We start from the raw sequence: 22516 nt of genomic DNA, 5'->3' as shown, positions 1-22516 counted from the left end.
TGCGCGAGGGCTGCTATTCTGCATGCACAGGTACAAGCATACATGATAGCACGCTCCTCGGCTGCTCCCAGCGGGACATGGAGCTCATCCACACTGCCACTGCTACGGGAAGACACCGGCTGACTTGTTCTGGCTTTCGACCCATGAAGTTGTAACTAAATCATCCTCCACATTTTGCAGACAAAAGACTCAGACGTCAGCAAAAAAATGACCTCTCCAAGGTCACACGGGGACTCGGCAGCAGAGACGTGACCAGAACTCAGTTGCGATGGCTCAAAAGCTGCAGGGGTGCACTGGCTGCCCGGGAGAGGGATGGGGAAGGGAAATGCTGGCGGATGGCAAGATCACTGGGGATGTCTCCTCCTAACCTAACCTGCTGCCCGGCAGGGACAATTCAGTTCTGCTCCTCCGGTTACAACAACAATCCTCCCAGTGCAAACAGCACAGGCAGGGAAAGGTCCAAATTACATAGTCCAGTGTCCACTGCAAAGACACCAGTGCTGCTTGAGTCTCTTCTCCATCCCCAGGTAACATTTCAGCTCAAATCTCTATCACCTGGCTCCCCCTCAGAGGCCAAAGGCAGTGCCTGCACAGGTTCCCAAGACAGTTACAGGCCTCTTCAAAGCAAAGCTCAGCAGAAAACGGGGCAAGGTCTCCTAGGAAAAAGTAGCAAAGCAAGAAACCCAAAACCCAAAGATTAGCATGGGCAATTAAGTCCCTTTGGAGATCTTGCTTGCTTCCTGCTCTCCTCCTTCATTACCTGCTGAGCAGGCTTGGGGAGGGTCCAGCTCCCAGCTACCCAGATCTTCCCAACCCTCCCCAGCTGCCAGTTCCAGGCAAATACCTCCCATGCCTCTTAACAACACTCGGCTACTGTAATAAGAAGTATCTTTACCCCCTCAAAGAGAAGGTGAATCTTGAGACAGATGGATCACCCCTAACCTGATGTTGGTTAGGTCCTAGGACACCAATAAGATCTCTGCAAGAAAAAGATAAAAAGCTACAGAAGCATTTATCAGCTCCCAAAACTGTTTCTCTGCAAGGGTATCCAGACAACCCAACCCCAGTAAGTGGTTTTCTGCTCTCCGTCCAGAGGAGAGGCTTGGTTCCTTCTCAGACACCCCCGTCACCTACACTGGCTGCAGCGCTGCAGCCAGTGTGAGCTCTGACATCAATTTCCCACAAACCACATGGAAACAAATGCTCAAAATAGGTTTTCAGTGTATAAGTGACTGTGGTTTTGGTGAAGCTCAGCTGGGGTGCCCCTGCTAACTTCATGTACTTGAAAAGGGATTAAGACTTCCAGCATCACTGAGTTGCAGAGGAATATCCCTGGAAAAAAAAATCACCTACTCCAAAATTAGAGCATTATCTGTCCAAGATAGCGCCCTAGCTTTACCTTCACACCACACACTAAACAAAATTAGTACCTTAATGCTGATGTTCAGTCTCTTCTGGACAGAAGGGGAGCAGAGCTGACAGAGCAGGGCTGTGACTCTGGCTGAACACACAGTCACTAGTGGGACCAGCACTGGACCCAGCAAAATCACCTTACAAAAACCTGCTTAGAAGAGGGTCCAGGTCTCTTCTCCAAGCACCAGAGATGCCAACAGGGTTCTGGAGAATACATCTGGTCAGGGTGACCAGAAAAAAAAAAAAATAAGAGAGCTCTCCAAACAGTCCTGCGAATCCAACACATATGCGCAGGCACACAAGGAATAACTAAGGTCACTGCTGTTTTTTCTCCCATCCACTTATCAGTGCTTGCACTAGAGAGAACAAACACTGGGTGTTCTCTCCCATTAACCCCTTCTCCCCCCCCATCTCCAAAATGGAGAAGCAAAATGCTGCCGCTCCAAGCACGAGTCCTAACACTCCCAACAAAAAAACTGCAGCGAAAGTACAAGGCACCTTAAAGGTGCTTGATTACTGTTCCCATGAAGCAGCTGGTGACCCAGCTCTGTGCCTCACATCCTTTAATCACCAATAAGCCTGAAGTGACACCACTGGAAGTCTCCAGCCTTCCAGGAGGCCCGATGATCACAGCCACCCTCCCCAAATTGTTCTTTAAGCTACTGGATATTGAAGAGGCAGTAACATTTCAGGCATGATCCAGGAAAATTAACATGTCTCAGAGACTCTTGTTGACGTACAGGAACGATTTTGGTGCAGCCCAGAAGCCAACTGGATCCCACACTGTGGAAACAGATATAGCATAGCATTTCCCTCCGACAGGGTTATCGCACTGCGCTGCAACACACTTTTCTGCGTGCGCATCAAGGGTGGGCAGCCTCAGATACCACAGTGAAGCTTTGCCTAAAGACAGCTCAATAAGCAATGAGCAAGACAGATCCTTCACCCTACAAAGAAGAATCCATTACTGTAGCTAGAAACCCAGCCTTTCCATGAAAGAGGATCCCCCCACCTCCTCAAAAGCACCAGTATCATGAGTATGCCCCGTAACATCAGGCAGGGATGCCATAAATCCCTGTGAAAACCCCAGGAACTGAAAATTGCAAGGCTCTCTCCACCTTAGGGCTGCAGGCAGAAGGTCAAGCAGGGGGTCTGTATGATACACAAGGCAGCACAGTGAAGACAACATAATTAAATCTCTTAACTGAATTAGAAATCATCAGACTCACAGTCCGAGATGTTCCCCCCCTCTGGTCCAGGTTATCTGGTTGGTTTTAATCAAACACACAGCTTTTCTAATCACCCTCCGAACTCCATCCTTGCTTGATTCCACTTCTCTGCTGTTAATTAGATCAACTCAGATTTCAGCTCCAATTGAAGTTAAGAGGGTTGTCTGCCTGTAATCTGCCACGTCTCTTCCAAATCATCTTCACAGTTGTACTTACAGGTTTAATTTTACATTTTAAAAACATGGGTCACTTACAGCATATTCTTCCCTGCACAGCACGCAAGTGTCACATCTGCCATTCTCTGATTAAAAAAAAAGAGGAGCTAGAAGAGTTCACCGGAGATTGAGAAGCCAGAAGAAATCAGTCCTTTTGTTCAGCTCAGTGCAAGACCCTCTGCAGTGGCAGAGGATTTCTGAGCACTCAGAAGGTGCATTAGATCATATTAGGTATTCCCCCGAGCTCTCAATGTTTAGCTGGGAGTTGGGAAGTGAAATTTAATATGATTACAGCCAGCAAAGTCTCATGCTTTGTCATCTGAGCACATGGTGGAGACATCTCCGTGATTTGCTTTTCTGCCTCATTGGGTGGGATCTTGTGCACAAATATCCTATCACTTCTCTTTCAGTCAGAGTAAAACCTCCCAACAACATTTTTGGGATGCATTTCTCCACATTTCAATATCTTCTGCTACAGTCACATAACTTCTCAGCATCATGCATATTGGTGTCACTCTTTACACTTAATTCTTTGCTCTGTTTTTCCTGTTACTTGCCCCCTTGCACAGCCTTGTATCTGACTTGCCAACATGAGCTTGTCTGGAGGTACAAATGCAGGGCCAAGTGCTTCAGTTACTCCTTTAAATGTCTCTTTTTGTGCTAGATGAGGCCAAAAGCATTGCTATTTATTATTATGGTCAAGTCTTTATTTTCAGTAGGCTTGTTCTGTGAGGCCGGGAGAGCTGACATAAACAGACATTGCTCCTGAGCTATGCTGACTTTGTGACTATTTGGAAGGGCTACAGTAAAGGTATAAAATTATTGTAGTGAGACTCCTAAGTGTCTTGCAGGAATAAACTCAGCGCTTATTTTGCAAGATTTAATACAAAAAATGGAAGATCTGACCTTGGAGAATCTGAAGAAATTAATTTCCTGTAGTTTGAAGTGAAGGCCATGTTGGCTTATCAAACATTTGAGTGTTGCTTATTAACCATAAGTTCTCACTATTTCATTCCATCACTAGCTTCACCATCTGTAAGTGTGCAAACCAGATAGTTTGGTAACTAACATTCAGTAAATTAATAATCACTCATTTGCACCACTGACCAGAAGCTTTCAAAAGCACAGTTATAAAGAAAAAAAAAAGTGAATTTAGTGTGAAGGCTGAATATATATTACAAATAATCTGCTTAGAGCCAGTGCTAAGTATTTAGCAATGTACCCACCTTCTGGCAGCACCTCCAGGTTACCAGGCAATAAGACACCACTCTCCCCACATACCTTTTCTCTTACTTTCCCATCAACAAAACTCTACCCTTTCCTCATTTTTGTGGCTTTTCCAATTTCATACTTGTTTCCCCACATATTTAGTCAGGAAAAACTCACCTCTTTTCTCAGTGTTTCAGACTTCTTAAAACCTAACGTATCTAGCCCTGAAAACCCTCTGTTCTCTCCACACATGCATCCGGCAGGCGAGTCAAAGAAGTCAAATGACTACCAGGAAAGGAGAAGAGATCAGCAGCCCCCTGTGCCCTCCCTTCTTGCCGGCAGATCACTTCCAGCACGCAGCCATGCCCTGCAGACTGCAGAGTCACTCTGCAGGAACACGGCACACGCTGCCGTTCAGCTGGAAAAACGTGCTCAGCAGTGTGCTCGGGATGGACTCTGCTTCCTCCCACCACCCCCCAAGCCTCTGGGGCTGCACCCCCATATCTGGGCAGGAAACAGAGGAGCAGCACCGGGCTCCCACGTGCACGCTGCCCCCCCAGACTTACACAGCCCCTCCGGCTGCACTGGCGCCCAGGGGGAAGGATACACAGCACATTTCTGCCCCCCCCCCCCCCCCATCTTTCCAATCACGGTTTAATTCTGGCTCATGTGTCAAGGACACGTGAGGTTCACAAGCCCCATCCGAGCCCCCATTTCCCCCCAGTGCCCCCCTGGCTATTGCTCTCACCATCACCAAGGGATCTCTGCAGACCCTGCCAGAGACCAAACAAGTAACACCGTGGAACAAACAGCAGAGATGCTTCTCCTCCACCACCTTCCTCGTGGGGCAGGGATGTCTCTCCTGGGCCCCGTCAGAGGCCAGGGCCACTTTGGGGAGCAAGTCAGGAGCGGAGAGAAGCACCTGCAAGCTGTGTGGCCAGGTCACAGGCCAGCTCTGCCTGCTAAAGCAGCAGGCTGCAGACCTGTTTCCAGCCACTTCAAGGGGTGCCCGGCAAGAAGCGAACGTGCTTCCCCAGGAGCACAGGTCGGTGCAAGCTGTGTCCACCAGCACGTTGTGCGTGCCACACACGCTCCAGAGGGAACCAGAGTGCCATTTTCTAGATCAAGCGAAGAAAGAGTGCCTGTCACCTCTGAGTGCCACCAGAACCAGACTGAGAGGCACTGACAGACCTCAGTCACACCAGCCGCCACCTCCATTGGCCATTTCTAAAGCAAACGGAGGCTTCCACCTGACCCGCAGTGCCAGAGCACCCAACCCAGCCATGGCCACCATGGTCACCTCCCACACACAGTCAGCCCCAAGCTATCTGCAGCAGAGATCTCTACCAATCCTTCCGACTTGTGACCATGTAAAGGAACAGGATGACTCAAAACAAAAAAAAACCACCAAACAAACATCACAACCACTGCAGAGTACTGAAGCCAGCTGCCCGCTGCATGTTCTCGTACAGCACTGCAACACATGGAAGCGTCGGGGCAAGCTGCTGCTCCTAAGTCAGCTTTGCTCCAGAAGGACACTGAAGGTAAACCACTGATAATGCAGTTATTAGATCAGCCAGTTCACAGCCCTTCCTCCCTCTCCTTGCATGTCACAGCAGAATATCCTCCAGCACATGTAGCTTTAATGCTGCAGGAAGAGCTCTTGATCCTGGCAAAATCCATAGTGAGTGTCACACCAAAGCTGGGCCGGACAACTTGCTAAGGATGGCTCCAGCAGCCCGGTGCAATACTGAAACCAGCAGAGCTACAACACACCATGCGCCAATTTGCTCAGAAAAGGCAATCCATGCACGCCTGCCCACAGAAGCCCCCCAAACTGTAGCACAAACACGTAGTCTGATAGAGGAAAGTTCAGTTAGGAGGATCTTCTGGGAACCTGCAATTACAGGATGAGCCTCTGTTTAGAAACATGTTGACACTTGACCACCATTTCCACAACCCTTCCCCCAAAAAACATGTATCTTCTGCAGTATTAGAATTGCCATCAGCAAACCTATTTTCACCAAATGCCTCATGCCAGTTCTTATTCCACAGCTGTGGGATCTTCACGTGTGCACCCACTTCTCCTTTCAGCCAGCAATCCAGACCGACCCTGACCCAGGACTCTCCCCACAAGGAAGTCTGGTAATTGATTTCTTCAAGGCCAAATTCCCTTACCATTTGTTCTGGTCACCAATTATTGTTGCCTAAATACACAAGTAGCTGCTTTAAGTTCTCACAGCACTGCATCAACTTCTCCGAAGCCTCTCTTTTACCTGCTCGAGTCATGCAGCTGTATCATTTGCCACTAGATGTTCAGATTAGCCAGTTATTTCAATGCAAGGAGAAAAGTCTCCCAACTCCACTTAGAGATCACTAACAAGGACGTGGACCTGCAGAATGAATTTGGAACTGAAGCCCCGTCTCAAGCAAAGAAAGGGACAAATGCAGAGCTGGCCATGCCAGAGACCACATATCCACACAGAGTACCCAGAGCTTCACCGAACCCCAGGAAACAACTTCTTGCCCATGCAAAGCTCCACCTAGATCGCATTACCACCATGAAAGAGCCCAGCAGGTATCACCAAGGTTGCACCACCTCCTTCCCCGAGCTCCCTGTGTGCACAGCAAGCCAGGGATTTGACAGAGCCAGCAGCATGGAGACTTAAGCCCTTGGAAGGAAGTCAGCAAAGGTTCCAATGCCGAAACAACCAGAGGATAAATAACATTTAAAATGTTATAATGCAAGACCATAATGTAAATGCATATCGTGGTTGGGAATGAACAAAGCTCACCACTCCCAACTGGACTTGCAGTAAGAGCACGGCAAAAAGCCTTCCCAGCTCTCCCACCGGTTATCTGCCAGATGTACAGTGAGGACACTGTACCTCCATTTACCTGGTTACTGAGATGGGAGCAGAGCTCCTCAATCCTCTGGCAGTATTCAAGTGTATTTAAGTTTTCATTAAGATGATTTAAAAAAAAACAAAAACAAAAACAAAACACCTTGCTGTTTGCAGCCGTAGTAACTGTAAGGATTAAAACATCGAGCCTGGTCTAGACAGCACAGCTTTCTACTAAAATGCCCACTCCTTATTTAGCCAAACAAGCCCTACCACTGAGGTGGTGTCAGAGATTCATTACAAAGTAGTTTCAAGTATGCAAAGAGCAACCAAACTCTATCCAAGTCAGCATTTGGCATTCCCCTGAGGATAATTTCACACTATTTGAGCACAGTGAAAGGATCAGGTGTCATAATTCGGAAGGGAGAGCAGAGCATTGCAGCCCCAGTGCCCCCATTCCCTGCTCTGCTTTTTGCACTTTGTCTTCACATCTGACCCAAGTCTGTCCTTCCGCTGCCTAATCCAGCGATCCCAGATGCAATCCCGATGCAAACCCTCATGGCACCATAGGCAATAAGCAGCTTAAAAGAAGAGTTGTGAGGGCAAGGAGGTGGTTGGTGAGAATCCTCCAGCGACGCCTTGGACGTGGCAATCTGGAACCGGAGGTCATGGCAGAAGCAAGTGCTGAAGCCCAGCAACCAGGGCCAGTGAGTCAGCTCTCAGGAGCTGCGCCGCATTCCCCAGCCTTCCTGAAACAAACAGTGCAGAACAGGGCAAAGGTCCAGCACAAAGCTGAAGAGCAAAGGTATGCGGGGGAGGGAAAACACTAACCTTCACGGGGTTTTTTAAGCAGCAAGTTCTAATTACCCTCATCCTCCCTAACAAGATGGGAAGAGTTACTTCAACATGAGTTATGGGATCAGAACAAAACAGTATTTCAGAGAGGAAACTTGGGGTGGTAGAGGGGGGAGGACTCCTGCGATAGCAGCTCTGTTGCAACAGCCAGCCAGGAGAGCTCCACAATTACATGCCACAACAGAGCGAGAATTGCCCAACACTTTGGAAATAGGTGTGTGCAGCACTACAGAGCTGGATACCCAAGCAGGCAGATGCACGCGTCTACTCTGAATGCAAAGAAATGCCAAAGGTAAGATGTATGGGAAGCTTATTTTATCTCCTGTACTGGAGGCTGGTTTCAAGGAAAGCCCTATGGGGAGTTAGTCAGCGAGGGGTGAGAAGCTAATGAATCTTCCCCTGCCTTCTCCTCAGTACCAGTAGCCAACCCAGCCTCTGCTTTGGCATAAAGCAACACGCGCTCTCTCTGAACAATAGTCAGCTAACCTCTGGTGCTTGCTGCTGGCAACTAAGGTGCGCCTTCTGGAAAATACTCCTTATCCACCCAGCACATTATCCAAACAGCAAGCAAGAAATTCTATTCAAGAAATTAAAACACCTCCTACATCTCCATGAGGAAACACACCACTTTCTCCTGGCTGAGCGTTTGCAACCAGAATGAAAACCGGCATAAAAGTTAGTGCAGGCAAAGCTCAGCAATTGCAGTGCCAGTCATTAAAACCTGCGTGTTCTTACTTCGAACATGTAAACGGCTTTAAAAAATAAAGAAGTGCCAAGTGCCTTGATGCAACATTTCTTGAAATACATCCAGCAGGTTTTCAAAATGGGGTGCTGTTAACACCTGTCTGCACCAATGCTTGCATCAGCATCAGCCCTGGTGCAGGGCACAGCGGAGCAGTACAACATGTTCCAGAAGGTCAAGCTGTCTTAACTGCAAGCAACACTGCTCCTCTATAGAAGAATTTGAGAAAATACTTTGAATTTGGTTTATAGCCAAAAGTGCAAAGCTGTTTTTGCCAGAAAATGTTTCCTTCGCTACTGCAGACACACACGCTACCATCGTGCCTTCGCCAGTCAGGCTGCTGGCTGCATTTATTTACATGATAAGAAGAGAACGTATAATAATGAGGGGACAGTCACACAGACGTCGCTACTAGATCATTAGAGAGTAGAAATGAGGTGTCATTACCAGCTCTGCCAGCGTCCCTCACAAGCAGTAAGCAGTGTCAAGTACAAGCCTTGCCACATAGGACCATGCATTATCTCAGGACTCAAAAGGATCCCCCTCTGCTCTCGTGTACCCTGATTCTGAAACACACACGAATAGAAATGTAACATGCATCTTGCCAAGGCACCAGGGAAGATTTTCTGGTGTGCCACTCCAGCCGAGCCTCAGCCTCCACTTAGAGCATCAGCAGTATCGCTGTTGTCTAACTCAATCTAATGGTTGCTCCGCTTACTGCCATGCCGTTGTGCTTTTGGGAGGAGGGGTTAAGAAACAAGGAGAGGCTTTGCTTCAATAGTCCTCCTTCCTGAAAAAGCAGAAACATTTACTCAAACACCCTATTACAGACCTCACTGCCAACCTTGAGCATAAAAATGCTGCAGCAGGCAGGCAAGACACTAATTTCTGAAGATAAATCCTAATCCGTCAAAAAAGGACCCTGTTCTTCAGTCCCTATATCAGCCTCCCGATGCATTCAACTTTCCCAGCTGCAGCAAGTCAAACAGTTCGAAACAAGCAGAGGTAGATTCCTTAAGCTCTTCCCTATCTATATTCCAACACAAACAGCAGAAACTCACAACGATCTTGAAGGTGGCTCTCTTTTCTCTGGGCCAGAGCTCAATGCCTTTACTTTTATAAGCACTAATTCCAACACAGAGCATTACAGAAAGGGTGAACACCTAAGGAGCAGGTCTTGTCCATTAAATCTGCTCTACAGGCCTGTAATTAATATAACCATTATAAAAAATTAGAGCTTTCAAAGCCTGTAAAACAAGTCATAGAGGGATCCCTTTATCTTTACAGAGCTGTCCTCATTGGGCTCCTCAGTCTCCTTACTACCTCTGGCAGGATCAGGGCCGGAAACATTTAATATCTCCAGCACACAAGCACTGCTCTGGGAACACTGCTGGATCAGGAGCCACAGTTTTCTAAACGCTGCTGAAAAATCAAACATCCAGTGATGACTTTCCACAGTTTAAAAGCTCTCAATCCACTTCAAGTGTATAAAGGAGTCACTTTCCTTAGGCAATCTCCTGGAGGTCACCACAACATACAACTCACCTCACCAGCACCATCTTTTGCACAAACTCACGCTCCAGATCTTTTTTGTAAGCATCTGCCAAAAGAAATCCTCCATCCAAAGCAGCGAAGACATGACAGGAGCCTGCAAACTCTATGAGAAGGTACTTGGGCGAAGGGCCGCCAGGCAAGGTCAGCTGCCAGCCTGCCTCTCGTGGGAGTTCACCAGCCATGTTTATTTTACAGGTTTTCTCTTCTGCTAACGAACAGGCAGCAAAAGAAACAATGCCCCAAGAGAGGAGAGCCAAGCGGCAGTGTCTGGGGCACTGCAGGAACCAGTCGCTGCTGCCAAGCATCCCAAAACGCACCACTAACCAATTCCATTATTTAAACACCTTCGGGAATACCAGGACAACTATGCCGGGCCCAAGAAAATTCTGAGTGTTGCAGCATTACTCCCTTACCCTACCATAGGGTGGACATGCTACTGACATACTCTCTCCCTCAAAAAATCATCTCAGGAGTTCCAAGGGCCCCCTCCTTGTGTCGGGCAGACTGCCTCGTGCCTGCTCACTTTGACGAGTCACCCACCTTTATGACGGGCCTGGTAACGAATCTGGATGTGCCTTAGACGTAAGCCTTGAACAGCAACGTTCAATCTTGCAGTTTTGCATCTTTTGGTTTATTTCTAGGGACTGTTACCCGAGAAGGCAGCACGATGGAGTGCAGCTTTCACACAAAGGAGCGATGTGACCAGTTTTATGTCATACCACAAGAGGCAAACACAGACAGCAACGCTGTCCTGGATTTTGTTAAGCTTGGCTTACGTTGCTGCGTACAATGACAAATCTGAACACAGACCTTCACCTGGCACAATTAACTTCTCCTCGATACTCCCCATTAAGATGACAGCTTTCCAGGTGGAAATTGCAGAGCTGTCCATCTTCCAAAGATTAATACCTCTGATGAATCATCATACTAGGCAGTAACAGTTCTTGCAAAACACTAGGACATACATTAATAGGGAATCTGATGTCATATCTGGCAGTGCAGTTTCAGAGTTAACAGCGGCAGGCCGGAAATACTAAGAGCTTTTCCCAAACAAGATGCTTAGTGAAGACTTCCATGTTTTCCTCTTAGTACCGATCCACTTGAAGCAGGTGCGACCGATGCCCTTCGGGTAAAAGCAGCACCTATCTCAAGTTCCGAGGAAATGGTGTTCCGCATTTCAGCCTTTGCTGACGACAGCAGCGGGTTAGAAACGCGATTTGGACAGCGTCACCCCGTCGCTACCGTTGGACGCTGCCCCTCTGCTTCCCCACGCGACTCCCTTTTGGGGACACCCCCCCCTCAGCCGCGCACGCTTCGCTGCTGACAGCCCCTATTCACGGCTGCGAAGCCTGCAGGGGCAGAGCCGCGCTCGGCCGCCGCCGCAGCCCCCAGCCCCGCCGCCGCCATGAGTCGGCAGAGAAAGGCGGCGCGGCCTGCGCGTCGGGGGAGCCGCCGCACACGTGGGCAGCGCCAGGCCGCGGGCCGGGGAAGGGCCCCCCAGGGGGCGGTGGCGGGGAGCGGCGGCGGCCGGGCCGCGCTCCCGGGGGAAGCCGCACGCTGGCGGCGCCCGGGGAAGCGACCACGTTGCCTGCGCTGCGCTGCGGCGGAATGCTGGGAGCTGGGGGGGGGCCTCGCAGCGGGGCGGGCGCCGCGTGCCCGCTGCCAGGCCCCGGCCGCCGAGCACCGCGGCCGGGCGCCTTCGGCTGCCTCGCGCCCGGGCCTGCCGCGCCGCCGCCGGGCCCTCAGCGTCCCCCGCCTCCCCCGCCCCGCCGCCGCCGCCTCATGGCCGCTGCCCGGGCCGGGCCGCGCTCCTCCCCGCACACGCGCTCCCGCCTCATGGCCACGGCCGGCGCCGCCGCTTCCTACTTCCAGCGCCTCCCCCCTCCCGCGCACAGCCCCCCGCCGCCCCCGCCCCGCTCCCCTCCCGCCAGCCGCGGCCCCGCTCCCCGGCAGGCCTCAGGCGCGGCGCCGTCCCCACGCCGTGCCGCATGGCGCGGCCGGCCGGGGCGCGGTCGGCGGCGCAACCACCCCCCTCCCCCCCCCCAACCTCGCTCCAACCGCCGGCACCCACCTGGAGGCGACTGCCCGTTCACCGCCGGCGCGGCGGCGGGGGCGTTCTTCGTCCAGGGGTTCACCTTGGGCGGCGGGGCCTCGATGAATTCCCGTCGCCCCGCGCCGCCCGCCTCGCCGCCGTCCTCCGCCTCGCCGCCCGCCCTCAGCAGGCTCTCCTTCTCCTGGTTGTTGCTCTCCTCCTTCTGCTGCTTGGCGCTGGGCGGCCGCGGCGCCGCGGGGCCGCCGTCGGGGCCCATGGGCGGCTCGCCCTTCTCCCGGCCGCCGTCCTGCGGCGGCTTCAGCACCAGGGCGCGCTCCTCGGCGGGCAGCAGCGGGGCGCCGGGCAGCAGCGCCTCCACCTGCGTCGCCATCTGCGCGCCCCCGCCCCGCCGGGGAACTCCCCTCGCACGCGGCGCCCCCGAGCCCCGCCGCCGCCGCGCTGCCCGCCCCCCCCCTGCCGCCGCCGCCGCAATATGGAGACGCGCGGGGACCACGCGACTGCCGCGGGGGCGCGCGCCGCGCCGGCCCGCCCGCGCGCGCCGCCGGCGAGGGGAGGGGCGGGGCCGGGCGCGCCCCCGCGGGCCGGCCGGCGGCGCGCACGTGCCTGATGCAACGCCCGGCTGGGCGGGGGGTGCTTAAAGGGGCCGCGCGGGCGGGGGCCGGCCCCTTCCCCGTTCCTCCGCGCTGGGGGCAAGCCCCGCCGCCGGGCTTCACCCCCGCCCTGCTCCGGCTCGGGGGCACCGCGGCTTCCCGGTGCGAGCCCCGCAGCCCCCGGGCCGGCAGCGACACGCTGCTGCATCAACACGAGCGGGGCGGGGGGCTGATCGTGTGAACCGGGGAGCAACGGCTGCCGCGGGGGTGTTGCTGCACGCTTCAACCCGGAGCCGAGGGACGGGGATGCTCTCGGGTACGCACGGCCCGGGCGGCTGCGGGTGGTTTCGTCTCCAGTGGACGGTGCAGGAAGGGACTCGGTGCGTGTCCTGGGGAAATAACCCTGTCCTGGGGAAGCCCCCTCCTCTGTCCCGAGCCCAGCAAAACCCGCGGGCTTTCAGCTGGGGAGGTTAAAATATGGGGTTAATCTCCAGCTGAGGGGATGTCGCTGGCTCATCATCGTCACTGACGTCCTCGGTATTTGTCCCCTAATTCTTACGGCTGGCAAGACGGAGTCCAAGCCCTGTGTATAAGCACACACAAGTTATACACGTTTAAAAGGCAACTTGCACCGCTGATATCATTTAGCACGACCTGTCTAATTCACAGTGGCACTTAGTCGGTGCCTTTTTTTATTCATAGGCCTCTCCCGGCCTTTTCTCTGTAACAACGAGCACACTGCCGCGCTTCCCCCCAGAAAGGTTCATCTGGAAGCCCCAGCGTGTCCTGTAGCCCCAGTGAGATGTCTGCGCAAATCTCACAGGAGACCCAATGGCGTGACGAGGCACTGAAGATCTAGCTCCCAGCTGACGGTGCGTGGAGAAGGATGAAAAGCTGATTTCACAGCGGAGCTGTTAGAAGGAAAGAAGAGGGCGAGAGACCAACGTGAGCTCAGTACCCCATTTGGAAGGGCAACAGCGTCAAGGGTCTGGTGGATCCCCAGAGGGAGTCTCAGGCTATCGAGGATGCTCCACTGGGACCATCTCGGCTCCCTGCATCCCTCGGTACCCAACCTCTTGGCTCAGAGAGCACCCTCGTGTGCTGCAGCCTCAGGGATCGCCGGTGTGTGCCACCTCCCAAATACATTTAAGAATCTGGCTGGTAAAATCCCAAAAGGAAGTTTATGTAAGTAAGTTGATTATAACTCCAGAAGAGACGGCCGCTGGTCTGGCTGCCTGGCTGGATATCCCGAGCGGGTGCTCTGATACCTGAGTTGCAATAACACAAGCCGTGTCCTGTACTATGTATAGCCCAGTCCCATATTTGCCGAGGGGTCACTGCGCTCCTCGCAAGCGCGGCTCGGGGGCTGCACAACTCCCATCAATTCGGGCCGCCTTCCCTGCTAGCCAGGCTTGCACCTTTACCCTCTCTAAGGAGCGGGTCCTTGGGCGGGGAGCACAACCCACTGCTGGCTGAGGAAGGTGGCTGCAGCCAGGGGACATGCAGCCCAGTGGGGTCCCTGTCCCGTCCCCCAGCTGGGAGCTGGGGCACAGCGTTCCTTCTGCTCAGTGCCTTTGGGATGCTGCTCTGCCTGCCACGTGAGCGGGAAGGAGCCCGCGGTGGCTGGGAGCCAAACTGGCTCCAGGGCTGCCAGGCAGGAGGGAGCTGAGCGAGTCTCACCCTCCACGCTTGCTCGGTGGCCAGCCAGGCCAAACCTCAGCATAGTTTTAAATGTTAGAAAATAAATGCATGGACAAGGGGGGAGAAAGGGAAGTGTCCGTGCAACCTTTCTGCATCAGCCATGGGGACAAATCACCTTGGCTGGTCAGCTCTCAAACACCCATCCTTCACGTGGAGGAAAGCTCGGTGTGCACCATCTCCAGCTGGTGCAAACACACCAGCCATGTCTAGCAATATCCACACGCCCCACTCCTCCGTCAATGTCCTCACCTCTGCTGGACCCATCTTCCCCTGCTCTGCCCAGCACCTACAGCACTGGGATATTCTGCTCCTCGGCTCCAGGGACTTGCTGAGAAGCAGCTAAGAAGTCACTGTGTTTCTGCGGCACAATTCACTGGGAACGAATCCAGCTCTGCTTTCCCCAAATTCAACAAAAGCACCTAACTGTCATCCCCAAGCCTGCCTCTGCACCTCACCCGTCACCCCGGACGTGTCCCCGTGCCTGCCCAGGCCACGACAAGCGGCTCCCGGTGCTGCCTTCCAGCCCTGTGCCAGCCCCGTGCAGGCTCCGAGGAAGCAGTCTCCAGGGAAACTCCTTTGCTGAGCAGTGATTTGGGCAGGAGCTCCCCACCTCCCTTGCTCTGTGTACAACAGCTTACTTATTTCTCCCTGACGGAAGCGTGGCTTGCATATTTATCACAGATGCCTGGTTGCTTTGACGCTGGCCTGGAGGTTTAAAGATGCTTTCACGGTGGCTGTTAACCTCTTTGAGCATCTCTGGGTCTCTCCTGGCCCTGAATATCCCCAGTTTCATTTCTGCCAGGCTGGCAACCTCACCAGGGGTCCTGACCCTCCCCTTGGGAACAGCTTTAATTCAGTGCCCTGGAGTGAGGGGTGTGTGTTGGGGGAAGCACAACGCAGCCGAGGTGACTGATATACCCCTTAGCTCCACCATCCTCTTTGGATGGTAGCTCAGCCCCTTTCTCAAGTTCCACTTGCCTAATTTTGTCTCTGTTCACACAAGCACCATGTCGTGACCCAAGGGGAGCAGGTTGAGCTGTTCCCCTTCAGCCCAATGCATTTTCCCCCTAGTCCTCACAAAGCCCAGAGCAGGATGCTACCAAGCCAGCAGTGTGGCTGATGGTTTACACGGAGCTACCGATGCATTCAACCTGTTAGCTAATGTACTTTAAACACACACCTTTATGATCACATTTTCTGAACTAACTGGTATTTAAGGAGGTATCAATACCCCTGGGGCATTTGTGGCCAAACTTGGAGTATTTTTCTCCTGAGTGAGTTGTGTTTGTAAATAACTAACATTAAAAAAGGGAAAATAAAAGAAACATCTTTTCCACCCTCATTCCCTCCAGCAGCAACGTGAAAACCAGAGCAGACCCCAGCCAGGCAACACAGGTCTTACAATGACAGCAGCTACATCAGCAAGTAGCAGAGCCCGGCCAGGCACTGGGGACAGGGGATCACCATTACACGTGTTTTCTACAGTTTTTCTTTAGCTCTAGCCTGGTCCCAAGGACCAAATGTCCAGTGCTGCAGTGCACTCTTGGTCACATCTCTTCATCTCTTCATCCCTGGAGGTATTTAAAAGACGTTTGGATGAGGTGCTTAGGGACATGGTGTAGTGGTGGACTTGGTAGTGTTAGGTTTAAGGTTGGACCTGATGATCTTAAAGGTCTTTTCCAACATATATGATTCTATGATTCTGTGATTCTGTGATTTTTTTCCCTGCATCAGGGGGCTGTGCTGACCTCACGGTCAGCTTGGACCAGGAGTGCGCTTCCAAAGGCAATCTTCTCATTCCCCAGCACCTTTGGACCAGCTTGCTTGCTGCGGGCCAGTACCAGTTGCACTGTGCCCTGGTGAGGTGAGTAGATGCAAGCCCAAGCTTTACATGTGGACAGTAGAATATTAAGGCTCAGGCACCTTTAATGCTTTGCAAAAGAGAAAGGGGATTTTGCCAAGAAAAGCCCAAACTTCCTATCCCGAGTCATATGCTTTGACTTATTTATGTAGTCGTTACTGCTCCATGAATCCTGCCAGGCAGGAACGCTGTCAGGGACGATGCACTCAAGGTTGGGCAAATGTTCCTGCAGCAGCCCTGTAGTGCCGTGCTCCAGCGAAACCAGTTTCCCCGGAGGGGTGTCACAGCAGTCCTGCTCCTGAGGGACTTGCAAATGCGGTGTGACCAACCAAATTGCACGGCTACCTGTGGCAAAAACTTTTCAAAGGGCACCAGAGCTCATTCCTGTCAGAGAAACATCATGCTAGTGCAGAACCATTCCCAGGGCCCAGGGCCACCAGTTTACAACCCTAAGATCTAACTGGGAATTTTCAATTTCAGAAAACCTGACAGTTTCCCATGGAAAAATATCTACCTTGCCCTAAGGACCTTCATCAGGAAACTCTAACCCAACCATTCAGTCTGGATCAGGTTCTCTCCCACACCGAGGGGAAGCCCAAATGCCAGTCCCAGTTTGCAGCCGCGGCAGTGACCGGGGCTGAGGGCGGGCTCCCAGCAAGCCCCTGTCACCCTGCCATTACAGGGTGCCTCCCAACCCCAGCAGACAACTATTAGTGGCACACCGTGGCCATCACAAAGGACTCAAGTATTTTTTAAATAATACCCCAAGCCTTTTATTCTGCTACCCTAAGTACTGGCATTTCAACCTGCTTTAGCTCAGAACTGGAAGAAAGCGCCCAGTCCTGCAGGTTTCTGCCAGAGAGACCTCCTGCAACATCTCCTTCCTTAACCCAGCTTTTAACCTCTCCTTGCTGAGGGTTTTTAACCCCAGAGCTCATGCCTCTGCTCTGTGGAGAGGGGCCATGCATGAAAGCACTGTACCTAGCCAGAGCAGCAAACTTCTCCTGCTGGAGCAAGGGGGTGAGAACACACCAAGTGCTCACGGACAGTCCAGTAGGCTTTTTCCATCCGCAGCTGTGTGATCCAGAGAGATGGAAGATACGCCCTGGCTCCGAGATAAATGCGCTTGGACCCTTCTAGCAAAGCATATGAACGATCAGCATGAAGAGTGAATGCATTCACACTAATAAGTAATTTTCAACCCGTGTCATAAAACAGCAGACACTAACGAGTTCCATTACATCCCCATTAAAAAGTGCTTTCACTTAGGGGGACTCCCACAGCCCAGGGGCTCGGGCTCGGTGGTTTGATGTTGCAGCCCAGCCGCAGGCACTGTCCTGCTGAGGCCACTCATGCCACGCGTGGGGTAGAAACTGGCTCCCATCAGCTCTGCAGAGCCGCCGGCCCCTTGCCGCTTCCACCCATCTTCTGCCCACTGGAAAGTGGTGCAGCAAATGTGTTCGTGTCGAGAGTGTACTGCATGGATTTTCCTGGTATTACGAAGTTAGATTTAAATGAGAGTAAATAGCCCATAATTAAAAATCTGAAGCCTGCTATGCAGTTTTTTGCATATTTTAAATAAATGGATTGGGGGGGGAATATCTAATGATACATAACTGCTTTTATCATCACAAGTTTCTCATCCAAAAGCCACAGTTCTTATAGGACTCTCCCAAAGCCAATAAATAACCTTGTCTGCTCGAGAAAAATTCTGAAAACACCCCCATTTCCTAGTTATTTATGACATTGGCTGTAGAAAGCAATGCCTCCTCTAGACCAGAATTTCCCACCTTGTATATTTTGCTGTAGATATATTAGTCCATGGTTGCTTAACATGTCCCCTAAGTCATTTCAGTTTCCAGGTGCTCGTGAAAACATGGCATAAGTTGACCATTGAGGCTGGTATTTTCTTCAATGGATATTTACCTTCCATGCCACCCCTCTGCCAGCAGAAATTGCAGCAAAAATATTTCAGACACTTCTACAATGAGAAATGAGGTATAAATGCTCTAGCATCCTTCTTCAAAATGCTTTAAGCTCTCCATGCTTCAGATGAGACGTCCTGCATTCCTCCCAGGTCCCGAGTGACCACAGCAGCCCTGGAAGCCCCTGGCTCAGCCCAGCCAGGGATGTGCCATTCCCACGGAGAAACGAAGCTTGCTGGCAATGTGGTGTGAGTCCCGGGAGTCCGTGTTTCTCTGCCATCAGCACCTTGCACCAGAGCTGGCCGGGGACATACATCTTTCTGCCTCATGCCTAATGTACAGGGAGGCACCAGCCAGCAGCTGCTCCACAGAGCTCAATTAATTCAAGTGGTGGCAGCTTGTGCAGGTGCCCTAAAAGCTCCCAAAGACTCAAGGTGAGAATCAATAAGATTTATGGGTGGAATTGCTGGGATATTTTCCTCTAAGCAGCTAAGGATAACTAACAGCCAAAAGGCTCAGAGTCAACCACCGAAGTTATGAAATACTAAATCAGAGGCAGCTCCCAGCAGCTTCGTTTGCTCCCTTTGCAGGTCGTACGCTCATGATAAAACCATCAGCCACGCATGGCCACAAATTCTCTCTTTTCCCATGGGACTCCTGCTCCTTTGAGTGGCTGGCAGTTATTTAAATATTGTTTTACCCCTCTGCAGTCAAAGCAAAGCCTTGCCATTCAAAACTTACCCTGACTCACAGCACAATTACATTGCTGCTGGGTGTTTCTCTGGCGAGCAGCACGCTAGGATCTGTGCACTGCACTGATACGTACAGATCCGATGGGTGCTGTTCTCCTCCTTGGATAGCTAGGGAACTGAGAAACAGCGAGAAGAAAAGTTAAGCGCTTCTTGTTATTTTGTGTGCAAGAGTTCAGACCTTTGCCCTCCCAACTTTTGAGGCCACTGGGCATCCTACCACGATGCTTTCCTTCCCACTTTTGCAGCCACATCAACTCCAGCACCACATGCAAGCACCCAGCAGCCCCGGCTCCAATGGGCATCACAGGGGTACCAGAGGAGGAGGAACCGCGTAGGAAACCCCATCGGGAACCAGTCCTGAATGGTGGGGCCGAGCTGCCTGGCCGGCTCTCCCGCATGGCGTTCAGGTCTCCTGCCATGACCCACAGCGGAGGGTCTCTGCACACCCGCTCCCTCCCCAGCCCAGCCTGGCTGCCTGCCCCGACTACCAGCCATCACACCGCAGGTGGCAAAGGACCCCGGGAAGGGACAGCGCGTCTCTCTGTGACCAAGAGCTGCATCGTGCACGTGAACAAAGCGGCCGAAGCGGGGCCAGCTCCATGCCTGGCTCTGCCTGAACCCCAGGTGCGACTAAATGACCTTCCTTTAACTGCGGGCATGTGCTGTCACACTCCTGGTGTGACGAGGATCTTCTTCCATCACATGCATTTCTACTCCCGTCCCTGCTCCCGTTGTGGGGAGGTTTCCATGCTGAACTGGTTTTCCTGGCTTTCCTCCCCACGCTGTCTCTTTGGAAGAGCTCCATCCTGCACAGACACTCACCCGCCAGCCAGCACCACTCTCCCAGTGCACCCAGCACCCTGGGCGTCGGGGGGGCCACGGCTCCAGCCTGCTCTGAGCATCCCCTCCTCTCCACTTGTGCCCTACAGTGAGCCAGGCTCTCTGGCTGTAACTCCCACCCAGCCTTGCCAGCTTTGTGTTTGCTTTCCCAAATATTTTCCTGGTGCAAAGGAAACATCAGCCTGCTGAATTGTGCGCGGAGCCACCTCCACCTCTGAGCTGAAGGTCCACGAAGTGTGAGAGATGATAAACTGGAACCAAAGCAATGCCAAAGCATAGAGCAGCACACACCGGTCCTCCCTCCCGCCAGCCTGTCCTGGTGCCACCAAGTCAAGCGGGGGACAGTCCCAAACTTTGCCAGGATGCTGGCACCGCCACCGAGCCCGCCGCAGCCTCCCGATAACACCCCGTCAGCAGCTGATCAGCAAGTCAGAGGTAAAAGAGCTTCAGTAAAGTGCAGTGCCAGCACCCAGCCATGGCCACCGTTGTACAAGCACGGACCGTGGGACACAGGCAGGGGGATTAAGAGATCTGTGTCAGCAGCAGGTCTGTGTATACAAACACGGCAGCTAAAAGGGCTCATGTTCATGCTTTGTCCCCAGGGAAGTCACTGGGGATGGGAATGGGCTGTGGAGGGGCGGACATGTGGTGTCTGTGTCAGCTCTCCCTTTGGCCGAGCAGCCAGACGGGGCTGGGGGTGGCAGAGTGAGATTGGCCTGGGCAAGGGGAACCCCTGTGCCCCCGCTCCCCTCCCTGCAGAGACCCAGACTGGGGATGTCAGATAATGCTGTAGTGCCTGGAAGGTTGTAGGGAGCTCCCTGGCTCTTTAGAGGCCCTCAGGAGGGCTGGAGAACTTCACCTGGTGCTGGAAACAGGAGCAATGGAAAGGAATTGCTCCGTCAGTGGTTTTAAAAAGTCAGCCCAAAGCTGTTGCTGTAGGAAAGGCTCATCGAGACCAGCAGCTGCAAAGGCATCAAGTGGAGTATCTCTGATTAACCCCAGAACATAGCATGTCTGCTTTCCTGGCTCCAGGGGGCAAGCAAGACCACGGCATGCTCATGGGCACACTCCTGTAAAGCATCCAGGAGGATCCTGAATCCACTGCCCACGGAGAGCCAGTGGACCAGGAGTCCAGTCTTTTATGACTTTATTCTTGCCCTTGCCTCTTCTGTCCCTGTACTTCCTAATGAGCTCCTGAGGTTCTTGACAGCCAAGTGAGCAACAAGGGAAAAAGAGACCTACCCCAGGGACCCGAGACATCCTCTGCCTCCAACGCTGTCAGTGGAAATTAATGTGGGATGGGACAATTAATTGCAAAGCTGTGGATGCAGTGGCGATGTTCTGCATTGATGCATTTATTTTTACAGTTATATCAAGCAATATCAATTATATCAAGCAAATGAAGAAGTCCTGATGATGTTAGTCGATGGAGCTTGTTGCAGTAGTGACAAATACTGACCAGCTCCAGCCATGTTGGGTGAAAGGAGTCTCAGGCCAGAAATGCAGGTGCAGGTGGATTTTGTTATATTTTGGCTGCCTGATTTTGCAGTGATATAAGAGCTTTCCCTCATCTGGTGAGAGGGACAGTGCTGACCTGTAAGGGAGGTTGGTTGGCAATCTCCTGCAATCTCCTGCCAGGCTGGTTGTTAGACTTTGAAGTTAAATCATGAGCAAAATAAATGCAACGTGAAGCTGTGTGCAGTCAGAGCCAGGATTTCTTGCCTGTGTTTCAGTCTGTTCAATTTTCATGCTTCTCGGCTAACCCCATTTGTTCCTAAACACATTTTCATCCGACAGCAAGCAGGGCCAGGACTTCACAGTGGAAACAACAGGAGCCAGAAAGAAGCTCATCCTCTTCAGAGAGGGACACCTTTCAGGTCCTCTCCATCCTCAGAAAAAAAAAAAACAAAACACAGGGGGGAAAAGCACATATTGCCCCTCTTCACCCTGGCAAGTTGCTTCTAAGCTCCTGCTCCCACAGCAAAATCTTGTCTCTGTTTCAGTAGAGCGAGAACAAGGTCAGCACAGGACCACCCTGAGGGAGTGCTGAGGGCTTTCCAGCTCTCCAGAAACCATCCGCAGCAATTTATATCCTAAACTCAGATTGCCCCACAAGTCTGCCAGGAAGGAGAGACCTCTTTACACTCAAGATATTTTTTTTTGAGCTTGCTTCCAGTCTACAGCCTTATCTTATTATTTTGTAATTCCTCTCCTAAAGATGCAAAACCAAAGCTCGTGCCAAACCAAAACATCTCCGCAGTTTATCCAAGTGGGGAGGAGCACGTGATGCTGACCCGAAGCCTGGAGCAGGACGGCAGCTGGAGCCTGCAGAGCAGCCAGGGACGGTTAACGCTGGTGGGGCTTGAGACCTTCCCAGTGCAACATGAGAGAAGGACAAAAGCGACACTAGAGGCTGCTTTTGACTTTCTCTCCTGTCTGGTGGGACAGGGCCACCGGAGAGGGGAAAACCCAGGGCAGCATCAGTCCCTGCACGCACATCCCTCCCCTCCTGTGCATGCCAGATTGCCAGCTCTCCCATTCCTCTTCCCAGCGGGTCCCGAGGCAGCTTTGCCTGACACGGTCCCTCCAGCAGGCACGAGCCATCCTGCTCCCCACGGAGCTGCAATTCCTGCGCCAGCGCTGGTCGTTTCTGCAGCTGTACTGCCCTAGCTGTTAATGTAATAATTTACTTTAGTCAGCCTCATTAAGGCACCTACTGCCTTTCTGCATGTGG

General features: G+C 52.4%; 1 protein-coding gene across 2 annotated transcripts in view; it reads right to left on the bottom strand.

Annotated features, from left to right (window-relative positions):
* LARP1 (La ribonucleoprotein 1, translational regulator) overlaps window positions 1–12586 on the bottom strand; it is a 49243-nt gene extending 36657 nt beyond the window's left edge. Inside the window, exon 1 of one of the 2 annotated variants that reach the window (XM_072873642.1) lies at window positions 12132–12586. In XM_072873642.1, the coding sequence (XP_072729743.1) occupies window positions 12132–12483 (352 nt within the window). In that variant the 5' untranslated portion in view covers window positions 12484–12586. The remainder of the gene's footprint in view (window positions 1–12131) is intronic. The other variant, XM_072873641.1, reaches the window with a different exon arrangement.
* Between the last annotated feature and the right edge of the window lie 9930 nt (window positions 12587–22516).

The sequence above is a fragment of the Ciconia boyciana genome, chromosome 9, assembly GCF_034638445.1.
Source record: "Ciconia boyciana chromosome 9, ASM3463844v1, whole genome shotgun sequence".
In the NCBI taxonomy this organism is placed as follows: Eukaryota; Metazoa; Chordata; class Aves; order Ciconiiformes; family Ciconiidae; genus Ciconia; species Ciconia boyciana.
This window is presented reverse-complemented; position numbering and strand designations above follow the sequence as displayed.